Below are 24,257 nucleotides of genomic sequence, written 5' to 3' on the forward strand. Positions count from 1 at the left end.
CAATGGAATCTCACTCTCCCTTGACTTCCATAACTCTGTACCTATCTGGTACTCTTCAAACGTCCCCAATTCCTCCTTCAGTCTGCTTTTCACGGGGTCCTCCTCATCTGCCTCTCAGCTTTCTGAGGGGCTCCATAAGCCTCTATCCTTGGTCCTCTTTTCTCCTCCCTCTTATCTCCGTGTAGTCTCATCCACATACACAAATTTGACTAACATGTCTATGCCAACGACTCACAGATCTGCTTCTTAACTACGGACCTGCATCCTTCTGCCCAAATTAAAATCTCAGCCTCTTAGGATGACGATATTTCCCTATGGTGAATATGGAATGCCTGGTAAAGTTACTTATCCTCATGTCTCAATTTGTGCAACATCTTTTTCTCTCGTCTGGACCAACACAATCTTGCCTTGCTATTCACAATGCTGCTGCAGAGAGGGTTTGCCTAGCTCATAGCTTCAGTCATTACCACTTTTCCCTTTGAATTTCTCCACTGGCTCCCACTTACCTACCGCTTCAAACCTGAGCTACTTGTCTTCACTCTCACCCCTTCTGTTGCCCTTAATTCCTTTTTAAAACCTTAGTGGCCTATCCCCTCCTCCTTATTGTCTCTCGTTTGCCACTGTCAATGCTTGCCTCAAATTGGCTCTGCATGCCAGCTTCTGCCACCAATGTTTTACATTTCCAAACAACTATGCTCCTGCGCAGACCCATGCACTTGAATGTCTCTCCCTGCAAACCTCAGCAAAGCCGCTTCATTATCCACCCTCAAATCCCTCCTCAAAACTCTTTTGCCAGTGATGCCTACAAAGAATTGAACAGCTAGGTTGGTGACGTACTGAGACCACCGCCTGTTATGCAGACCAATACCAGCCCACTTGTACTTCCCCATCTGTCTCTATCCATCTGCTCTTGCTTGCCCTATGCAGTGACTAAGTTCTTAAGGGTCTCAACCATTGTTTTTGTTTGTGTCCGTATTGCACCTAGCGCAAGAAGTCCTCCTTGCCCTTGATGGAAGCTGCAATACTACAAATAAATGTCTGCATCTCAGTTCCCTATCTATAACATAGGGATAACACTACCATTTCCCCTCACAATGATGAGGTGTAAGTGCTGCTGGGTAAGACCCTGAGACTACGATGAGGGCACCATAGAAACTTCCTAAGGAAATTAGTAATTCTTGCCTCAGTCCAGGATTTAGACAATGGTGCATTGAATAAATGCCTGGGAGAGGCAGCAAATACAAGCCGCGTCAGCTTTCTCCACTGACAGAGCCTTTCACTGACACACATTGCTACAAGTCGCAGCTTGGACACATCCTCTTTTTCACTCTGGCACGTAGCTGTACATACCCTACATGCTGTTGCCAGTGATGAGTACTGTACTTAAGAACAGCCATAGTGGGTCAGACCAAAGGTACATCCTGCATGGTATCCAATTTTCTGACAGTGGCCAATGCCAGATGTCCCAGAGGACAGGTCATCATCCAGTCATCCCTCTCCTGTCACCCATTCCCAGCTTCTGACAAACAGAGGGTAGGCACAGCACTTCTGCCCATTCTGGCTAGCAGCCATTGATGGCCATAGCCCAACACCACCAAGAAAGGCACCACTGATGAGGAGAAACTATGCAACTAACTCTGAATACCTGGAGTATAAAAAACTTGGGGATAACATCACTTGAATGTTAGGATGAGAATGAAGAGCATCAGAACCTTGGGGAAATGCTGAGTTTTATTAAAAAGAGAGCTTCCTTCCATTATTACATGATGCAACCATGGGCCTGAAGGACAGATGACAGAAGGAGGATTTTTGGAAAGCCTGCTATGGCTAGCACTAGGCAAGGCTGTGCTTACTTGTAAAATATCTTTTTCTGGGAACAAGGGCTACTTGGTGAGAGCAGTTTCAGTGGGCTGTTAAGGGGAGGGTAGTCTGTAACTGCTTGTTTCCTGGTTCTTGCACCTTGTTTTTAAAGAGCTGCCATCAATTCTAGTCAGAAACAGATTCTGGATGAGAAAGACCTGGTCTAATCTTAGAGCAATGCCAACATTTTCATGCATAAGGTAGAGTGGGGAGACAGGCAAAGGAAGGTGAAGAAATGATTTGGGCTTGCTCCAAACAAGCAGTTGATAACTTTATGCATGTGTGGTGTGTGGGAGACATTCTCCAGCAAATTACAGTGAGACAGGGTCTGTCTCCATGAAATTAGAGATTAGAGCCAGAGATTAGAAACAATACATGTTGCTCAATGAGCAGTACCTTGGCTGCCAGACAAATTCTAGGTCAATTTTGAGATACTAGGCCATATCTTCTAAGATTAGTTATTTCAGTGGCCACCTCCCTCCACACTTCATGTCACAGCCACACAGCCCTGTCCTTACAGTTATGTGTACCAGACTCATCTGGTCCATAGGCAGATGGGACAGGCTATTCTCAAGAGAAATTTGCCAGTACGAGAGCTCAGATTGAGTGTAAGTCTTACAACCTTTAAATCATGAAGAACACACCTTTTCCACACATATCTTCCTTTTATCCGATGTTTCCTTAGAAACTAAACTGTGGAATGGCCTCAGCTGTTTGTCTTTTGAGTTAGTCCCCTGGATTCACCGATAACTGCTTCTAAATAAGTGGAGAGGGGTCAGAAATGGGTTCTCTCAAACCCTAAAGCATTGCTAAACTGATATAGCTTCTATGGTGACAGGCACCTTAGCAAGATGTCAAGTAGTCCTAATGATAAGTAGCAAGCCTAGAAGAACTATTTAGGGTTCTAGAGTGATGTGTCATGGTTCCCCTGCAGCCTTATACTCCAGGTTAGGTTGTCTCCTCTCCAAGGTCTTGCATCAGACCAGTCTTCCATTAGCAGAAGAGGGCTGGATGGACTTTTCTAGCCAGCAGTATCACTCCTAGATTAGCCCAGAAGTTTGCTGAAGAGCGACATGAAAAACGTACCATTCTTACCAACCTACCTAGAGCACCCAGACTTAAGCTTCTTTCCCAAGGTCTCATACACTGAGCACTTCAACACCAGGCCAGGGGATTTTTAAAAACGTAATTTTATCATCCTCTCCCTCTCCCCCTTTGTTGTTAACTAGATCAGATGGACCTATTTCTCATGTCACTTCCGCTGCTCTGGTATTTGATCCCTTATTATCCAGATTTCCCACTTTTCATTTTGGAAGCAGGTTCCAGTCATCCTTTTTCAAACCTTACCTGTTTGTGTTCTCCAGGACTTCCACTTTCTTACGCAGCTCACTATTTTCATTTGAGCAGGACTCAACCCTGAAGAAGGCACAAGGAGGGAAAGACAAACTTAAAGCCAGACACCCATTATAATTTCAACAAAGGGGGTAAAAAGAGACGCTATAATAGGTTAAAAAAAGCATAGCTGCAAACCTTTGAAAAATCTTGAAGTCTGACCTCACACCACCTGAATAAGCCCCTGCAATTACTACATCAGGCATTTTACTAGTATTGGTGGCCCTTGCTGGTTGTAATGTTTGGAAGGAGTTCTTAGTGTAGGTCCAGCTCATTCTGTACCAGCTACAGTTATTTCTTCTTGGCACTGCTGGATGTCCTGAAGAATCTCCTAGTTCCATGACATCATCCAGTGCTCTTTGTGTGATAGTTACCAAGATGACTCCTCTTTCCAGGAACTGTACTGTGGACCAGGTGACAATACATGCCAGCGCTCTTAGGTGTGTGGTTAATGGACATGCCAGAACAGCTCTGACAAACAAACACAGCTGCTACATGCATACATTTAACTGCAAACATCGGCCACAGAGTTGAGGTGGATCAGACCTCTTTTTGGCCTGCCACAGTCCAGACTGGGGCAAGCAATTTGGTAGGACAAGGGCCAGAAAGGTGCAAGGAAAGACTCTGTCTGCATATTGTAGCAAGAGCCAATGAGCCACAGCAGGGCCCACTTCATGGGATTGATGCTGTGGTGGGGTGAATGTGGGGCAGACTCATTCTGCAACTGGCCCCAAAGCCTACCACTGCTCAGAGGCAAAAATTACACTCCCATCTCCCTTCCCACGGCTTCTCAAAGACTAAACCCAACCTCCCCTCACCCACACGGTCTCCACTCATTTTTAAATGTTGCTCCACCAGCTCTGACTGCAAGGACAAGACAGACATGAGTTTCAGGCAAAACCCACCTCTGATATTGTGTCCCTAATACCATAGATGCCCCTGGAAGATCAGAGTTCAGGTGTCTCACCTTCACAGTGTGAATAAACCAAAGAACATGTCATTTCCAAGCTGCCATCAGAAACCATATCACCAAAGAGATCCTATTACATCGCGTGTAACAGTGGCAGCATGAGTAGGGTGACCAGACTCCCAGACAGACAAACCAGACTCCCATATTAATCTCTTAGTAGAGGCAGAAGCTGTGCATGGAAGTGCTTTGTCAGCTGCTTGTGCATGTGGTGGGGGTGGATGGGAAAAAAGGCTTTCGAGGGTTTGCACTGAGAGTGCAGGACTAGGTCACCAAAGAGCAAATGGACAGTGAATCAGAGTCTTCACCAAAGATGACATAAGGTGTTAACAGATGGGTTGGACACAAGAAGCGATGAGGAAAGATTCAGGATACTTCAGAGAGGGATTAATTTGGGGGACAGGTTGGGTGCTTCTTGCTAAATAAGACTGGCTACCAACATTCTTCTTCACTACCTTCTACCTCCTATAGCTATTCCTGTCCCTGTCCTCACCATACAAAGAAATTTATCCATTCAGAGCCCAGTTCGGCCTGGACGCTGCCTGCCAAGTGAGCCACAAAAATCATACTAAGTAGACATGCTGCATACCAAACGCTGAAATATATGGATGTATATTAATTTGTCTTGGCTTTTTTACAATCCAACTCACTCTATCTGTTAGCGTGGTACCAGGACTTGGCCTGGGCCCATTTCATATTAGCACGTTCACTGTTAGTTTGTGCAACGGGGGAAGTGCAAAAGAAAATTCTTCATGAAAGCATCCAGGGAGCTGTACAACAGTAGGGGGAGCACAGCCGGCTGACGGTTAAGGGAAAGACTGTGGATTACATTGAAACTAGGCCAAAATCCTGGCTTTGAGATACTCATGAGGCACAAGGATATCATCAACAAAAGCAGGACTTTTCAAGTAAGGCAGACCAGCTGACCACTCAGTTTTGTGTGACAAATCAATGCCAGACAGTAGGAATCAATTTCTAGTCAGCTTCAGTGTTATGTTAGCATCAGAAGGCATACTACAAAGAACCATGGATTGACACAGCAATACCTGCCTACTATACTTTATCTGAAAAAAAACCCAGCTGTTCTTGCCCCTGGAAAAAAGTTTTGCCTTTAGCCACCACTAGGTGGCAACTAGAAAACACATTCTGCAGGAAACACAGTTATCAACGAACCGTCCCATCTCAGCCATGGTGTCATTGGCTCATATGAAATGGGAGGAAGGAAGACTGGCTTACTTTTTTTCCAAGCTATCCATGTATTCTTTCTTCTTTCTCCTACTTTCCTGGGCAGAGATCTATGAGGGATGGAAAAACACCACACAAAACATCTTTATAACAAAAGAAAGCCAAAGGTAACTCAATAAACTGATCTAGCACATTGGCATTATTAAATCCAAGTCTGTTTGCTGCTCTTTATTTTTCCCCTTGGGTAACCATCACTAGAGTTTCCTTGCCAATTCCCCATCCTCATGCACACGCAGTCTTAACAAGTGCACTCCCCTGCTCTAATTCTCTTTATACACCAAACCAAAACTCATGACTTCTCTTAAAGGAAAAATTCAGTGATGAGACACGTATTTACAAACACACCAACCTCCACTTTTGTTTCTGGAAAACTACATTGCTAACACTCACCCCTGTGCACCTGCACCTTCAATGTACCTGAGGAGGTGAAAGATCCGTGCAAGGACAATTTAGGTGGTCAGGTTGGAAAGTCTACCCTTCTTGACAGCCATTTTCCTTGCTGCAGGAAATGCCAGGCAATTGGGAGATTGTGGGGTCCTGACATAAAATAGCCAATATAATGCTCAGGAATTGTACTCATTGAAAAATGGCTCCATGATGAACAGTGGATTTACAAACATGAAAATGGTGGCTGAACACCTACTTCATCAATAAAAAGGGACACAGAAGCCTTATTTAGACAGGGAAAAAAGGGGTGACTTTCTTTAAATTGATTCAGCTGGCATAATTTCAGATACCACTAGCACTAAGTATCTTTATAATTGTGTTAGCTTTAATTGCCACTCAGATGCTAACGTGATGAGCCATATAAGTACCTGGATAAAGAGATAGGTACTGGCTAAATGGGGAATTTATGTGGTATGTTACATAAGAAGGTCCATACTGAGTCAGATCAAAGGCCCATCCAGCCCAGCCACCTGTCTTCTGACAGTGGTCAATGCCAGATGCCCCACAGGGAGTGAATAGAACATGTTATCATCAAGGGATCCCTCTCCTGACATCTATTTCCAGCCTCTGACAAACAGAGGCTAGGGACACCGTTCTTACTCATCCTAGCTAATAGCCACTGATGGACCTAAACTCCAAGAATTTATCTAGTTTTTTGTTTTTGACCCGTTAAAAGTCCTGGTCTTCACAACATCCTCTGGCAAGGAGTTCCACCGGCCTACTGTGCGCTACATGAAGAGAAGCTGCTTTTTGTTACTTTTAAATCTGCTACCCATTAATTTCATGTGGTGACCCACAGCTCTTATGTTATGGGAACAAATAAATAACTTCTCCTTATTCACTTTTTCCATACCTGTCATGATTTTATAGATCTCTGCCATATCCTCCCTGAGTCTCCTCTTTTCTAAGCTGAAACATCCCACTCTTTTCACTTCTTCTTCCTATGGCACCCACTCCAAACCCCTAGTGTTTCGGGCGTAGAAGGCAACGTAACTTTATTAATGAATACAATAGTATCCTACAGCACTCTGGATTATGGTTGTGGCATTGTTGTATGAGACACGGGAGAGAACCATCCAGCAAAGCTGCTATCTTAAAATTACCTTGTTCTTGATTTTCCTGCGGATCTTCTTTAGTGCTTTTTCCTCTGCCTTTGTCAGGGGCAGTTTTGTGGGAATAGGGTACCCTTCTGCTATCAACGTCCTCTTCTCCTCCTCTGTCAGCATCAGTGGACCAGTCCCCTGAAGCTTCTGCAGATACCACAGGGATGAAGGGTTGGGGAGAGGCAAAGAAAACAGGAAACCCATCCAGATCAGTGGCTCCTAGCACAGCTATGCTGTAAGGTGCTGGTAATAGGAGATGTGCAGACCCTTGCTTAATTGCATGTGAAACAACCCTAAAGAAAGCAGAGAGGAGGGGCTGTTTCACATACAACCCCTGCTTCAGAGACTGCTCCCTTGGCCTATTCCCTCAACACTATCTCTGATCCATTCCTACCTGTTACGGACAGAGAACAAATGGAAATAACCTTAGGAACAAGAGTAAGCCTTTGAGGTGGACTTGTCAAAGGCACTCGTTATTGGCCTAACGCTGCTTCAAGTTGATGGTAAGAACTCCATTTGCTTGAATGGGAGAAGCGTTAGCTCCAGGGGCTCTCAAACTTCATTTTTGTTAATGGAAATATACCTGTCTCGTAGAGCTGGAAGGGACCTTCAGAGGTCATCAAGTCCCATCCCCTACCCTCACAGCAGGACCTATCACCTGACAGGTTTTTTTTTTTAAAATAATGTATTTGCCCCATGTCCCTAAATGGCCCCCTCACAGATTGAACTCACAACCCTGGGTTTAGCAGGCCAATGCTCAAACCACTGAGCTATCCCTCCCCACCCCATGACTCCCTTCTGAAGGGGAATGAAAGCCTGAGTCCACTTGAGTACCACCACCCTGGATGCAGGGATCAAAGCCCAAACTGTACCACCCTGGCAAGGGGAGCAAAATTCAAACCTCTTGGGCTTTAAGCTCCAGGCAGAGGGCCTTTAATTTGAGCCCTGTTGCTCAAGGCTGAAGCCCTCGAGTTTGGACTTCAGCTACAGGCCCCACCAAATCCCATACCGGTTACAGTGACCCATTAAAATGGGGTTGTGACATTCTTTAGGGTCCCATCCCACAGTCTGAGAACTGACCAATGATGATTACTTAGGCAAATTCCAGGCTAGAGTTGATCACCTACTGCCTAAAGACAAAGCAACAAGACATCCACTAGGATGCAGATGATCATGTGTCGATCTATCAGAGTAGACTAATAGCTACAACAAGGTGCAAAAGAAAAGCTTGTTACATAAGACATGTCATCATCTTTTTACTGCAGTCTCCACCAAGTAAAGCAGTCTTCAGCAGAGAAGCCAAAGCCTAACTACTGAATTTGAAGTATCAGCCAGAGGCTGGGTTGGACCCCAAAGTGGTAATGACAGACCAGTAGTACAGAAAAAAAAAGTTAAAATACCTGGTAACAGTAACAAAAAACTGGGAAAAAAAGAGTCATCACAGCTTACATGTGGTGCTGTCAGGAGAGGTGAATTGGACAGGGCTGAAGCCATGCGTGATGTCACTTTGGTGGTGGCTTGTAGCTGGACAGGGCTTGAAGGTGGAAGGGATCTGGTTGGGCTCTGCCCTCCCTCGGAGTCACTGCCATGGCTGCTGGGAGGGGTTGGCGGCAGGTGCAGGGAATCCATTGCTGATTGCATGTGGGAAACAAAACAGTAGATGTTTATCCTAATGAGGGAAAAATTGGAAGCTCCAGAAGAACCAGATAGAAGAAGCTTTAAAACTAGATGCAAGTTAGTGCTGAGAACAATTGTTCTGAAGGACCGGGAAGGAGTAAGCAGCACTGTCAAGGAGGGACTCGCATGTGTGGAGCTGCCCCATTCTTCCAGCTGTCCAGCACTTAGTCAAGGGTTTGACATGTACCAGCAAGGCAACAAAGGGACCTTTCCCAAGGACATGCTTACCCCTTTTACGGTGCAGGGTTAAAAGACTCTGCACATGTGGTACCAGGTCTGGAGAGATCTACTTTCCCCCAAATGCTCTGTGGTACAAAGAACACCTCTTCCATATGCGATATCCCCTTAACTTATGAAACTGTAGTAATGGAAACAGCAGAGTTTAAGCACTGGTTGGATGCTCAGTCCACAAAAGGTATACCACCTCTTTCCATTACCAATCCAGTTGTAACTTCACTGTGTATGAACAATTATTTGTTCTTTATTCCCAGTGGCACCCACAACGGACAACTGTGAACAGGGAGGAAAAAGCCTATCACTGCCCTGGAGAAGTGACAGTCTAGCAGCAGATTATTTAGTGGCTTTAGTAGCTTAGTGTTACTGGAAGGTATCGAGTAGGTAACTCTCATCACTGAAGCTTTTTACTCAGCCATAGAGTAGGCACAGCACACGTAACAGCAGTATAAACTTGTTCCACATATTGCCAGCCACACTGTCAGAAGAGAGGACAGTGGGATACATCAGCCAGTGGTCTTTGGTTCTTAAGAAAAAAAAGGAGGAAGAGTCTGTTTTTGCTATGCTCTTCATAATCCCAAACACCTCAAACAAGTCGCCTCTCAAGTTTGCCTCTTTTCCAGGCTAAATCATCCTAAGTCTCAAGGATTCCAGTTCTGCCCAGTAACTGTGCAATCAACAACATGGGATAGTTGGATGGGATCATTTTCTTTATGGAAAATATGGGTCAGAGAAGCTGGTTTGTTTAGCAGCCTGAATCAAATCCCTAGGAGGCAGCAGCCTGGGGCTGGAGATGAGCAAAGACAGCCAGAGAGCCAACCAGTTCAACAGAACACATTATGATCATTCTGCATCCCGGTGATCAGTCCAGCATCTTGGGCTGGTAATTAACAAACCTTCCTTAGAAGACAGGTTCAGGAACTGATCTACTTCATGCGGCTCCAATTTAATCTCGGGAAGAACCTTCTGGCTCAATGGTTTCATCTGCAGAAGGAATTTAAAGAAAAAGAATTGAGTATAGGGAAACAGGGGAAGCTTCTCCCTAAGTAACCAGAACTCTTTGCCCCTCCTACTCCAAGATTTTTTTTATTCCATCTCTGTAGTTTATTAATCCCGGACAATGAGAGCATTATCCTGAAAAACAGTTACTGAGGTTTCTCTTACTGGTGTAATTAGTCACGAAGAGCTTACTTCTCAGGATGACATTTCAGACTAACAGGTAGGGTGCACTGCACTCAAATTACTGCTCTTGGAAACAAAAGCTGGCACTAATATTTGCTAGACCAAGGTACAAAGGCTGCAAGCAGGCTTCTGCAAAAAAAAGATAAATATTCTTTTTGGTGGGACTGGGGTTTGGTAGTTGGGAGAAGTTAGAGCACTTGGCACTACTGAGAGGATGACAGGAGAGTTACCATCTAGAAGGGGCATTTGGGTGTTTGTCAGGATGAATCAGGACATTGGGCCTAAGTTAATTTTATGAAGTGGAGAAGGAACAGGCAAAGCCATAGGCCAGAACTGAAAGGGGATACTGAGCGAAACGGAGCCACCCAGCTGAGCACCTGGTTTGAATCAGACCTGCTGTGTGATCCTGCAATTCTTGACCTGAGCAAATCAGTCATGTTTGTTGCAGTAGGTAACACAGCCTGGATGTCAGTGTGTGACTTTCTGGCCCCAAAGAAAAAAAAAAAATTGGGAGTTTTAAGAGTAATGTGAGTCTGATCCTACTTGTGATACTGTGGCATCCCAACTATAGTAGTGGCACATGTTGGGGACTATGAAATCACACACAAACTAGAAGATGGTTAAGTGAGTCTTAAATCTTTCAGTTTCCTGGGTGGTGAATAAATTTGCACATGAATTCTTCTGATACGCAACTGAGAGTCTGGCTGTGAACATGGCCTGCCCACGGTGCAGCTGGAATGACATTGCCCTGATGGATTAGACACAGCCACCCTCCACCATCACAGGGGTGAGGAGGGAGGAACTGAAAGAATAGACATTTAAAGGGGAGCTCTATCTAAATCAAGAGCTCTTGTAATTTATACTCATTGACAGAAGCACTTTCAAACTAAGCCGTGGTGAACGTTCTTTGGATGTCAAACCTGTGGTCACAAACATATCAGGATTGCTCCTTACTAGCCCTTCCAGTCTGGAGATGGCAGCAGCCCAACATGTCGTAAAAGCTGACTACGTTGAAAACTCGGGTATGCAGCACAGCTGATCTTACACAGCCTGGTATGGAGGTGTTCATTACAAGTCCTGGTCACTCCAAATAAGTGTTCTCATTTGGGTTAGGGTGAGGTTGAACAGACTTGAGGCAAAATCATTGCAGACAACAGATGACAAACAGCTTGTCACAGATTCCACAGGATTAACTGGTTAGCAATCCTAAGTGGGACTGATTCAGAGACAGAGTTCTCACATTCTAGAGATGCGAGAAACCCAAGCTTTGACTTGGTCCAGAAAAGGCTGAAATGGAGAAAAGCAAATGCTGCAGCCACCCGTCAATGATACTTCAACAGAGAGACAACATTTTAAAAATGAGCACTTGCAGTGTTGTTGGTGACTGGCAAACAAGAGATGACACCCAATCATAATGTACTGCACATCTGGAATTCTCAAACCGTGGCACCAGAAAAGCTAAGCTGCAGAGCAAAGCTTTACGGGAACCTGCTTCTATACGGACGGACAGGAGTACAGAAAATCTGCAATTACCATGGCATCAGACGGCAGATGGGGTTCCTCGCCTTCCAGTGGCACAGGTGCGATGGTGAGACTGACAGAGGGGGCAAGGCCTGGTGCCTCACATAGCGTAGGTTCAGTTTTTATTGTTGATGAAGTTAACTCCGCACCCAGACACCATTCCTCATTTCCCAGGTCAACTGGCCGGGAAAAGAAAATGAACACCAGACATGCACATCAGAGACAGAGCACGAAAACAAATAAAAAATGAAACTATCTCCACCTGCCCCTAGAAAAAAATAAGTCAGAAGAAAAAGGCATTTAGCTCATTGATATTACAAAACTCTCTTCCTATTTTCAGCTTATTGTTCCACGCGGACAAGTGGGCCATTTCATAAGAGTAACCTAACCTTAGCATCAGGAGGAGGTGGTGAGAGGAGTGGGAAGGTAATCAGCACCTCACATTGCTGAAGATTTCTAACATGTGGTGGAACCAGACTCAACAAGCCTTCAGATAAAGCAATCTGAGAGCAGCCTTCTATGTAGGCTAATGTCAATTTTGCTGCTTCGCACAGTGCCAGTGTCTAGGCCAACTTTTGTTCACCGTGATGCTTGCAAAGTCGTGACACAACTGCAGAGACTGAATGACACTTATTAGGAACCAAGAGGCTTTTTTCCTCTTCCAAATGAAATGTCTCTCCCCGGTGTTTTATTCAGTTAGCATAAAAGGCGGTAATGGCTTTAATGATTTCATAGGAGTATTGGTGTCACTGTGATTATCTCAGTTACCTGGCCAGAGCAGCTGGGAATCACAGCATGAGATGTGTACTTTGACTGGCAGCAATTAAATATACATCATGCGTTGGCATAGCTATAATAAAGCTCAATGGTGTTTAGAGGGCCGAGCTAGATTCTTTGCACTGGCAGCCAGGACTGGGTGGGACTGGGAGGGAGTGGTGAATCTGCAAGTGCTTGGTGAGACAGCCATGCACCTGCTTTAAAAAGAATGAGTAAGCCTGCTCTAGAATCACATACGCAAGGGTGAAACATCAGAGATCCCCACTTGGAACACAAGTCTACAAAGTCGAAAATATCATGCCACGACCACTGCACACAACTATGAATGCTGATCGCTGCATCCTGCTCAAAGAAATTTCCATTCTTGTTCAGTTGTGTAACCTATTCATCCCCCTCTTTCCCTGACCGCCCCCCACAACCCACATCCCCATCCCATAGTCCCGGTTCAGAGTGATTGCTGCATTCCAGTGGTGGGATGCTTGATATGACTTGTGAGAGCAAGGCTAGCTAAAACCAACTAAATAAAAATGGAGCTGGGTAGCATGACAGGCAATGGTTTTGCTCTTTCTGTTGTTTCTCTCCCACTGAGCAACGATTAGGGGTCTGGAAGAGGTGCCCTATGAAGAGAGATTAAAAAAGACTGGGACTTTTCAGCTTAGAAAAGGGGAGACTAAGTGGGGGAATAGGATAGCAATCTATAAAATCCTGACACCTGTGGAAAAAGGAAAAGTTATTTATTTGTTCCCATAACCAGGGGTCACCAAATGAAATTAATGGGTATCGGGTATAAAACAAAAGGAAGTTTTTCTTCACAAAGCACAGGTTAGACCCGTGGAACTCCTTGCCAGAGGATGTTGTGAAGACCAGGACTTTAACAGGGTTCAGAAAAGAACTAGATAAATTCATGGAGGTTAGGTTCGTCAATGGCTGTTAGCCAGGATGAATAGGAATGATGTCCCTAGCCTCTGTTTCTCAGAGGCTGGAAATAGCTGACAGGGAATGGATAGCTTGATGATGACGACCTGTTCTGTACACGCCCTTTGGGACATCTGGCACTAGCCACTGTCAAGAGACAGGATACTGGGCTAGATGGACCTTTGGTCTGACCAAGCATGGCTGTTTTTATGTACGGATGCAACAGAAAAATGCAAAAAGCCTTCACATAAGAACATAAGAACATAAGAATGGCCATACTGGGTCAGACCAAAGGTCCATCCAGCCCAGCATCCCATCTGCCGACGGTGGCCAATGCCAGGTGCCCCAGAGAAGGAGAACAGAAGACAATGATCAAGTGATTTATCTCCTGCCATCCATCTCCTGCCCTTGTTATGAAGGCTAGGGCACCATACTTTATCCCTGGCTAATAGCCATTTATGGACCTAACCTGCAAAAATTTATCAAGCTCTTTTTTAAACCCTAATAGAGTCCTGGCCTTCACAGCCTCCTCGGGCAAGGAGTTCCACAGGTTGACTGTGCGCTGTGTGAAGAAAAATTTCCTTTTATTAGTTTTGAACCTACTACCCATCAATTTCATCTGGTGTCCCCTAGTTCTTGTATTATGGGAAAAGGTAAATAATTTTTCTATATTCACTTTCTCCACACCATTCATGATTTTATATACCTCTATCATATCGCCCCTCAATCGCCTTTTTTCCAAACTGAAAAGTCCCAGTCTCTCTAGCCTCTCCCCATATGGGACCCTTTCCAAGCCCCTAATCATCTTAGTCGCCCTTTTCTGAACCTTTTCTAATGCCAATATATCTTTTTTGAGGTGAGGAGACCACATCTGCACGCAGTACTCAAGATGTGGGCGTACCATAGTTTTATATAGAGGAAGTATGATATCTTTTGTCTTATTATCGATCCCTTTTTTAATAATTCCTAACATCCTATTTGCCTTACTAACTGCCGCTGCACACTGCGTGGATGTCTTCAGAGAAGTATCCACTATAACTCCAAGATCCCTTTCCTGATCTGTCGTAGCTAAATTTGACCCCATCATGTAGTACGTGTAATTTGGGTTATTTTTTCCAACATGCATTACCTTACACTTACCCACATTAAATTTCATTTGCCATTTTGCTGCCCAATCACTCAGTTTGCTGAGATCTTTTTGTAGTTCTTCACAATCCCTTTTGCTTTTGACTGTCCTGAACAACTTGGTGTCATCTGCAAACTTTGCCACCTCACTGCTTACCTCATTTTCTAGATCATTGATGAACAAGTTGAACAGGATCGGTCCCAGGACTGACCCCTGGGGAACACTACTAGTTACCCTCCTCCATTGTGAAAATTTACCATTTATTCCCACCCTTTGTTTTCTGTCTTTTAACCAATTCCCGATCCATGAAAGGACCTTTCCTCCTATCCCATGACCACCTAATTTACATAAAAGCCTTTGGTGTGGGACCGTGTCAAAGGCTTTCTGGAAATCTAGGTATATTATGTCCACTGGGTGCCCCTTGTCCGCATGTTTATTAACCCCTTCAAAGAATTCTAATAGATTAGTTAGACACGACTTCCCTCTGCAGAAACCATGCTGACTTTTGCCCAACAATTCGTGCTCTTCTATGTGCCTTGCAATTTTACTCTTTACTAGTGTTTCTACTAATTTGCCTGGTACTGATGTTAAACTTATCGGTCTATAATTGCCAGGATCTCCTCTAGAGCCTTTTTTAAATATTGGTGTTATATTGGCCGTCTTCCAGTCATTTGGTACCAAAGTGGATTTAAAGGATAGGTTACAAACCACTCTTAATAACTCCGCAATTTCACATTTGAGTTCTTTCAGAACCCTTGGGTGAATGCCGTCTGGTCCTGGAGACTTGTTACTATTCAGCTTATCAATTAATTCCAAAACCTCCTCTAATGTCACTTCAATCTGAGTGAGTTCCTCAGATTTGTCACCTAAAAAGGCTGGCTCAGATTTAGGAACCTCTGTAACATCCTCAGCCGTGAAGACTGAAGCAAAGAAATCATTTAATCGCTCCGCAATGGCACTGTCTTCCTTGATCGCTCCTTTTATATCTTTATCATCCAAGGGCCCCACTGCTTTTTTAGCGGGCTTCCTGCTTCTAATGTATTTAAAAAACATTTTACTATCGTTTTTTGAATTTTTGGCTAGCTGTTCCTCAAACTCTTTTTTGGCTTTTCTTACTACATTATGACACTTAATTTGGGAGTGTTTATGTTCCTTTCTATTTTCCTCACTAGGATTTGACTTCCACTTTTTAAAAGCTGCCCTTTTCTCTCTCACTGCCTTTTTAACATGGCTGTTTAGCCATGGTGGTTCTTTGTTAGGTCTCTTACTGTGTTTTTTTATTTGGGGTATACATTTAAGTTGGGCCTCTAGTATGGTGTCTTTAAACAGTTTCCATGCAGCTTCCAGGGATTTTAGTTTAATTACTCTACCTTTTAGTTTCTGTTTAACTAGCTTCCTCATTTTAGTGTAATTCCCCTTTTTGAAATTAAATGCCAGAGTGTTTGACCGCTGCGGTGTTCTTCCCAACACAGGAATATTAAAAGTTATTATATTGTGGTCACTATTTCCAAGCGGTCCAGTAACAGTTACCTCTTGGACCAGATCCTGTGTTCCAGTCAAGACTAGATCGAGAATCGACTCTCCCCTTGTGGGTTCCTGTACTAGCTGCTCCAAGAAGCAGTCATTTAAGGCATCAAGAAATTTAATCTCTGAATCCCGTCCTGAGGTGACATGCACCCAATCAATATGGGGATAATTGAAATCTCCTATTATTACTGTGTTTTTTATTTTGATAGCCTCTCTAATCTCCCTTATCATTTCAGCATCACTATCACTGTCCTGGTTAGGTGGTCGGTAATATATTCCTAATGCCATATTCATATTAGAGGAATGAATTGTTATCCATAATGATTCTATGGAACATTTTGATTCCTTTAGGATTTTTACTTCATTTGATTCTATATTATCCTTCACATATAGTACCACTCCGCCACCCGCACGACCTGTTCTGTCTTTCCGATATAATTTATATCCCGGTATGATAGTGTCCCACTGATTGTCGTCATTCCACCATGTTTCTGAGATGCCTATTATGTCAACTTCCTCCTTTGATATGAGGTACTCCAGTTCACCCATCTTATTAGACAGACTCCTAGCATTAGTGTAAAAGCATGTTAGAAAACTACCACTATTTATATGTCCGCCTTTCACAGACGCGTTGGATTTTTTTATATGCGATTGTTTCACATCTGATCTTGCCCATATATTATTTCCCACGTTCCCTATCTGACTAACTTCTAGGGAATCCCTATCTATGGAGCCTCGTGTAAGAGAAGTCTCCGTCCGATCCAGGTGCTCCCCCGCACCAATCGGCTTTCCCCCACCTCTTAGTTTAAAAACTGCTCTACGACCTTTTTAATGTTTAATGCCAGCAGTCTGGATCCACCTTGATTTAGGTGGAGCCCATCATTCCTGTATAGGCTCCCCCTACCCCAAAAGTGTCCCCAGTTCCTAATAAATCTAAACCCCTCTTCCCTACACCATCGTCTCATCCACGCATTGAGACTCTGAAGTTCTGCCTGTCTATCTGGCCCTGCGCGTGGAACTGGAAGCATTTCAGAGAATGCCACCAAAGATGTTCTGGATTTCAGTCTCTGGATTTCACATGTGTATATACTCATGGTCCATATAAGCTCAGTTTGTAATGGATTAATTTACAGCACAGCATGCACAAGTTACTATGGAGGCAACGCAATATCACCCCATCCAGCACTGAAACACAGCCTCTCTGAGCTAGAAACAAGAAATACAACTGCGACAAAGAGCTTATATGTCTGAACTCTGGAGTGAAAGGGATATATTTAGGTAGAACAAAATTACTGGAGTTCAGCTATAAACGTGTAGCCACCATGTACATGGAGCCCACTGATCTCAAGACTGCACCCAATCCTGCAGACAGTTGAGTAGTAGGAAAAAGGAAGACAACATCTGACTCTGAGACAAGTCATTACTTTGTGGTGTAACTTAACTTACATTGCTGGCAAGAGCAGATGTAATTTCAATACACATACTGAGGGGGTTAAAAATGAAGACATATATCCTTTAAGCAGAGGCCTCAAACAGCTGCCCCAGCTCTGCCAGGAAGAGTACCTGTATAGTGAGGGCTATAAATTTTTTTCTTTTTAAAATGCCTAATGCCTGAAGTTTTTTGGGCAGTTTAAAATATAAACACACAAACATTTAGAGACAAAGGCACTGCTGCCCAAATTTTAATTGAGGATAAAGGACACTGTATTTTCTCGACCCTTCCCCTGACATTTCACCTTCCCCCTAACTAAAATTTCCACCGTGCTGAAATGAAGTTCCCTTCAGTTAACTGTGTATGGATCATTCAGATGAGACCTTCAAACATAACATTCTCTGCTTTTCTTGGACATTAACTATCCCCTGGCACTTTTCACCAAAACAAGCCTTTTCTTAGGAACTCACAAAATGATCCCTCCCCTCAGCTGTTGCAAAATGTTCTGTGTGTTAGTTTGTTACTTCTCTCCTCCCAAGAGGGGGCCATGTTTTAGTGGTGCTGTAGTTTGCAAGCCACTTTGGTATCCTTTGGGAGAAAAGGCACTATGTTAATTCACACTCAATGAACTGAAAAAGCAGCCCTGGGTGTTCTCCTGAGACACACTATACCATGCAAGCAGAAGACCCTGCCCTCTGGGCTGTACTTGGCAACTATGAACAGTGCCAGTCCCTGTTTTCACAAGGGCTTGGCTGCCACGACAGAGAAAAACATTAAAAAATAACCATTTTGCTGAACTGGAGTCTGATTTTGGTGGTAACCCTGAGGCCTCAGTAGCAGCCACTCTGTTCTGCAGAAGTTATCTGGAGTTGAATTCTAGACCTTAAAAAGCCAGTTTAACCTATCAAATGCTCATCAGGGCATGGATAGTTTAGCAATAAGGGATGCGGGAAGTGGTGTATTTAACCAGGAGATTGCTGCACAGAACTTTTCCTGACAATCATCTCAGACATACACAAGGGGAAAGATGCCATTCCATTCAACTAACCCTCTGAAAGGATGGAACTCAGAAATGTACCCATCTTACCTCCCCTTTATTTCATCATATCCCAGAAAGCTACAAGTAGTCCCTCCTCTGTTCTCCATGGCTCCAGAGCAGAGTGTATCTAAAAATATGTCACTGTCATTTTTGCTATAAAAATCTCTTCCCAAGTCTTCCAAACCCTGGCTCTAGGGGACAGTGTTAGATAACAAGCAAAACCGCTCGCCCCTGCTCTATTGGCTGCTAGAACTCCTGCAAGCTAGCAGTGTTCCCTGACACACCAGAGTTCCAGTATGCCTCAGCTTGACCAGGGATTCCAACCAAGAGCCCTCATGGGATCCTTCCAGCCCACCATAGATTGATACTAAGCAGCAATGAACCTAAGTGCACATTATGCCTCATAGACTTATTATTTTTCTTCCCGAGACTGGATTTTACCAGTGGATTTAAAATCATTAGTAAAGCCCTTTAAGTTTTTACCCTAACCTCTCACAGACATTTGCCTGCTTCCTAAAATCACCACCCCAGCATCTCTCAGATGGTAGTTTGTAGCACTGCTATTCAGACAGAAGTCTCCTACAAGTGGAACAGTAAGATGGTGCTAGGAGGCTGGACATCTGTAGGCTGCTTGGTACCTGCCTGAATACTACAGTCCCCTCAGTTTCACAATACTCTACATGCAAACGTATTGTCCCTGAAAAATAATAATGGACGCTGATGACATCTGACAAGTGAATCTGTGGCCTAAGAACCAGCTTATCACAGGAGGTGGAGCTCACACCACAGCAGACTAGAAGCTTTAGAGGAAAACACCTACCCTCATCTACACTGAAAGCAAATACAGAGAACTCACTCGGCTGTGAAACAACCACTGTCTTTTACTCTATAGAGACCTCATGGCTGTTTAAAAGCCCCCACATGCTGCTGGAGGCCTGACTCATAACAGAGTATAATATCCTAACTCAGTGGTCTGATTTACACTCTCTTTTCCTGCCTCTGGAAGGTGACCCACTCCTCTCTGTATGAATAACTGTTTCCTTGTGCTGCCTGGTCCCCTTCCCTGCCACTTCCCCCCTGCCGAACCTCAGAGGCCCTGGTCTCCCAGCATTACTTCTGCCACCCCCACTCAGCACACTCGGAGGCATAAACAAGTCCCATTTATTAAGTCTGTAATGTTAGGTGCCAAACCCACCACCCCCATCAGGTGAGAGGCTGCATTCATCTACAAATAGGTCCTTTTACAGAATTCCAGATGGTTTCTCTGCCCCTCACCCTCCCACTGCTAGCACCAAAGATAATGAAACCTAAGCCACTGAAGCAACCCTGACAAAGGAGGCACTGTCTGGGAATCAAACTCTAGGGTACTTTTCAGACTGGCAAAGTTAAACAGAGAAGGGGTGGAAGTGACAGACCTTTCAGGATCACACCACAGTAGGGGTAGTAAATAGGCAGACTGCCAGATGGTTTGGGACAGAGCCCAACATATTTTATTTACTTATCATTACTGTTTTTTCTGGACTTAGACTAAACCTTTGCCAAGAAATTTGGACCTTGTAAAAAAGAATTGATTATTCTGACATTACAGAACTGTTTTCTCTTTGGAGGGATTATCTGTTCTGCTGGTAGTTCCCATTTAAGGATAAGGAAATCACCTCACAGCAGTAGAATTTCTACAAACCAGAAAACGCTAAGCCCAACTGCTATGCAGTAGACCCCTAAGTTATGCATAGGTTAAATTCCCGGGCAACTACACAAAACTCAAATTTTGCACACGTTGGGCGGAGCCAGGAACCAGGTGGCAGCCTGGCTCCCAGCTCCCTGCCCCTCATGATTTCGACACACATTAAGGGAAGTAACGTGTAAGTCAAAATCATGTATGTCGGGGCTCCACTGTACTTCTCATTGTTAATGTCAAATCCAGATTCATTGAGCCTCCATTCCCATTTAAGCAGGGTCCATTTCTTCTCTGACTTGGGAATTATGTTTATTTTATTCACACAACCATTACCTTATTACAAATTCCAGGAGGGTTACAGTCTCTGCTTGAGTTGTTCCACAACCCAAGAATTTACACAAGTGTCACCAACACTACAAAGACAACAGAGCCCTTCCAGAAGTTGGGTGCGGCCAAGAGCCCCCACCCTCTCTACAGCCACACCACACCCTTTATGCTTGAGTCTCCGTTCCTTCCATTCGAGGTTCCACCCCACACCAGCCAAGTTGGAAGCTGGAACAGACCCCAAAGCCATAGACCTGCCATCTGCCACAGGCTGGGGGCCCGCAGGGCAGAGTCATGGGCTGCGACCTGGTCCTGGCCCCCCATGCCACATAGGTGGTAGGGTCTGCAGTGCAGCTCCCCCTGCTGCCTGAGCTCCCCAGCCCAGCTCCATTGCTGGCCTAGCTGGGGAGCAGTACCTCGAGGAAAGGAAATGATCAAACATCCTGAAGTTTCCCTTTCTTTGTTTCTGAGGCTGGGCTAGGGGTTGGTGTGTTTGTTTTTTAAAGAAATCTATATATATTTATGGCATTTTTGTTGATGTTACATAGAAGCCAGCTCTTACAATGGAGGCAATATCTGACCTCCAGGCATGTATCAGACAGCCCATAATAGAGCTCTCTTTTGTTTCTACAGATACTCCAATGCACAATGAACAACCATCCAGAAAAATCAAAATTTATCATGGACAGCAGGAGTTTGGACTGCCACTTGACTAACTGGGTCTTTTTTCAGCATAGTACAGGTTTGTTTAGCAGAATCATGAAAGTTATGGCCAAGAGCACTGCTTGAGCCTATAAAGTGCCTCTCAAAATATTGAGCTGTTTTTAAAAAAATCATATATATCTTGGGGTGTTAATAAACCTTTCAATAAAACTAAAACTTGGTTTACTTCCTGCATTTCTCTTTTCACAGCATTCTGGTTTGTTAAGGTTTGTCCACATAACAATTCGTCAATCTGTTTTAACATGTGGTAAAAGGACTTATCTCTTGTAGTAGGTAACCAATTGAACATAATATCCCAGTACGAGGTGATCACTAAGACAGCAAGCATTATCCTTAGATGTACAAGCAGGAGTTTCAAACAAGAGTAGGTAGGGTGGCGATATTACCTCTGAAGGGAGTATTAATGAAAGCATTACTGGGATTGTGTGTCTGGGGCAGAGGTCCACATAGCAAAAAGGATGTTGCAATATTTGAGAGGGCTTAGAAAAGGGACTATATGAACGATTCAAGGTCTGGAAAATATTCATTAATAGAGAGACTAAGAAACAGTCTATTTAGCTAATCCAAGAGATGGTTAAGAAGCAATTTGATCATGGTATCGGTAGAAAAGATTTCTGAAAGCGGACATTCAATGTAGCAAGAAAGGGCACCAAGACATCCAATGATCTGAAGATGAAGCTAGACAAATTCAGTCTACAAATAAAGTGTAGATCTTTTAATCACTGGGAAACTTATTTAAGGATATGGCAGCATCTCCCACAGTTGAAGTCTTTAAATCAAGACTGCATAACACTCTAAAAGAGAGGCTACAGCTCAAACAGAAGCTCTTGGCTTCACATACAGATTACTGGGGGAGGGCCTTTAATCTACGTTATGCAGACGTTTTAGATTATCATAATGATCCCTTCTGGCCTTAAAATCCGTGAACACACATATACACAGTAAATTTCAGTATAGCCAAGGAGAAACACATTCTTCCAGTCATTCACCCGACAACAGTAAAGCACTGCACCACAGTGACAGGATTCCTCTCCATCTCTGAGCACTGAGTAGGTGAATCATTTGTTTTGGACAGTGGGTGGAGTGGGAATTACATGTGCTTTGCAAACAGGTCAAATTTGGTGGCAACCAGCCTTGACAGAACCCCTTCAACATGAGCTGTGGTCAACTCCTTTTCACAAACATAATTTTGCTCTGAGTTAATGTGAATGGACCAGCCAAGAATATGCCCACTTTCTGCAGCCTCTATTTCATTAATTCAGTATTTAAGGAAAAGAGCTGACAGGCAACAAGACCCTGTTTGTATTAGACCTGTGGAGTTTAACCTGGGCTCTGATTTTACAAGTGCAGCCATGCACTGGGGCCACTACATTTGCAGAACCCCCTCTGCCCCACTGAAGTCATGGAGACTCTGCACAGGACAGGGGTCCTTTGCACAGAAAAAAGTCCAGGATCTGCACCTTGGTTTGTTGTTTTAGAGCTGCTTAAGCTGGAGGACGTGGGTGGGGGAGCTATATACAGTGATCTCTGAAGCACAGGCAATGCCAGGGTAGTATCTTTGTTAGTCTGTCCTTTGTTTAAAACAGCCCTTTAGAGAATAGCACCACCTGGCAAAAACAGGACTGCAAGACAGTGTTTGTCAAATATATGGAGTCTAGCTTTCAGTCAAGGCAAATTGCTTCAAGTCCAGGAGCAATGGCAAAGCATTCCTGGCTACAGATGCGTAGGGAGGAAGGCAGGTGTGTATCAAGGATCATCTCATATGCACAGCCCTTCAGGGATCAGGGGAAGGAACTTGGTCACAGTTTATCAAATGAACAGATAGCTAACCACAGGGCTGCATGTCTTTCTTGCTTCACACTCATATGTGGCTCTCAAGGTAGAGTCTGCTAACAAAGTATTTTATTTTCCTCAGGAGGCATAAAACTCCAACAAGACACAGAAGTCTCAGGTTGCAGGTTCCTGGTATATGCTTCTCTACAGTGTGACTGCTTGTATGTAATGGGACCTGTGGAGGCTAATGTAAAATCAGGGCCCCACTGTACTAGATAGATACCAGATGAAGAAAATGCAGTAAGTGATAGCATCTGCACCAAAAGGGTTTGCAATAGAAGTAAAACAAGACAGACAAAGGGCAGGAGGGGAAGGAGCTGCAAAGGTATTTGTTCAAAGTCATATCACATGGCATTAACAGCTAGGAATAGAACCCAGGGCTGTTCCTAGCTCCTGGTCTGCCACCCTAGGCACTGGTCTACAGTGCCTCTCAAGTTTGTTTCAATCTCCTACTCATTTTCAGGAAGAGGTGAAAAGCAATATTTCCCCCCAGCATTAGGAAATCAAGCCTTTCCTTGAGGTTTAAAACGTTCAAAAGGGGACCCACCTCCCAAGATTTTAATATGCTGTGAGAGCCTCTATTCTCATGTCCCAAACACAGGAATGTCTCCTCCTTAGAATATATTCATAATCCTACATTCATAAAAAGTCTCTGCAACTGTTCCCCAAACCAAGGCTCATGATTAAGGTTGAAATAAACTTCAGTGCATGAAATCAACACTTTGGCATAAGCTCATCAACTCCTTGAACATAGTTATTTTCATGCTATTGTCTATCTCCCCAGGCACATATGTGCTCTGTCTAAGTGAAACACAGTCAATTTTTATCCTTTGCTTCTTATTCACCAATTTAGAAAAGCAACAGAATATGGTCAGAAGATAAGTAAATAGTTCACAGAGCTATACATAAAAAATTTAACAAATTCACCCAGATGCCCAGTGTAGTTTACAAATTTTATGCAGAATTTAATGCCATAATAGATTCTGAAAATTCCAACAAATACCAGGCATCCCTTGCACATACAATGCAAAACAGCTCTTCCACACATTTCTAGTAATATGAGTGCAATTTCTGGACTCAAGCTTTCATAGAACATGCAGTTTTGTAGATAACCTAGAAATATACAGAAAAGCTTTTTAAGGAAATTAACAAAATATACTGCATACAAGAACTTTTAAAGAATTACAAAATAAGAAAATGTAATGTTAATTAAGGTCCTGATCCTACAAAGAGTTCAAACTGCACTTAACTTTAC

General features: G+C 43.8%; 1 protein-coding gene across 1 annotated transcript in view; it reads right to left on the bottom strand.

The window, feature by feature from the left end:
- CREB3L2 (cAMP responsive element binding protein 3 like 2) overlaps window positions 1-24,257 on the bottom strand; it is a 119,137-nt gene that overhangs the window by 16,440 nt on the left and 78,440 nt on the right. Inside the window, exons 3-8 of the mRNA XM_075006924.1 lie at window positions 11,641-11,807; window positions 9,822-9,909; window positions 8,464-8,645; window positions 7,015-7,161; window positions 5,456-5,514; window positions 3,208-3,276 (exon numbers count right to left, since the gene is read on the bottom strand). Of these exons, the coding sequence (XP_074863025.1) occupies window positions 3,208-3,276; window positions 5,456-5,514; window positions 7,015-7,161; window positions 8,464-8,645; window positions 9,822-9,909; window positions 11,641-11,807 (712 nt within the window). The remainder of the gene's footprint in view (window positions 1-3,207; window positions 3,277-5,455; window positions 5,515-7,014; window positions 7,162-8,463; window positions 8,646-9,821; window positions 9,910-11,640; window positions 11,808-24,257) is intronic.

This window comes from Carettochelys insculpta, chromosome 1 (genome assembly GCF_033958435.1).
Source record: "Carettochelys insculpta isolate YL-2023 chromosome 1, ASM3395843v1, whole genome shotgun sequence".
NCBI classification, from domain to species: Eukaryota; Metazoa; Chordata; order Testudines; family Carettochelyidae; genus Carettochelys; species Carettochelys insculpta.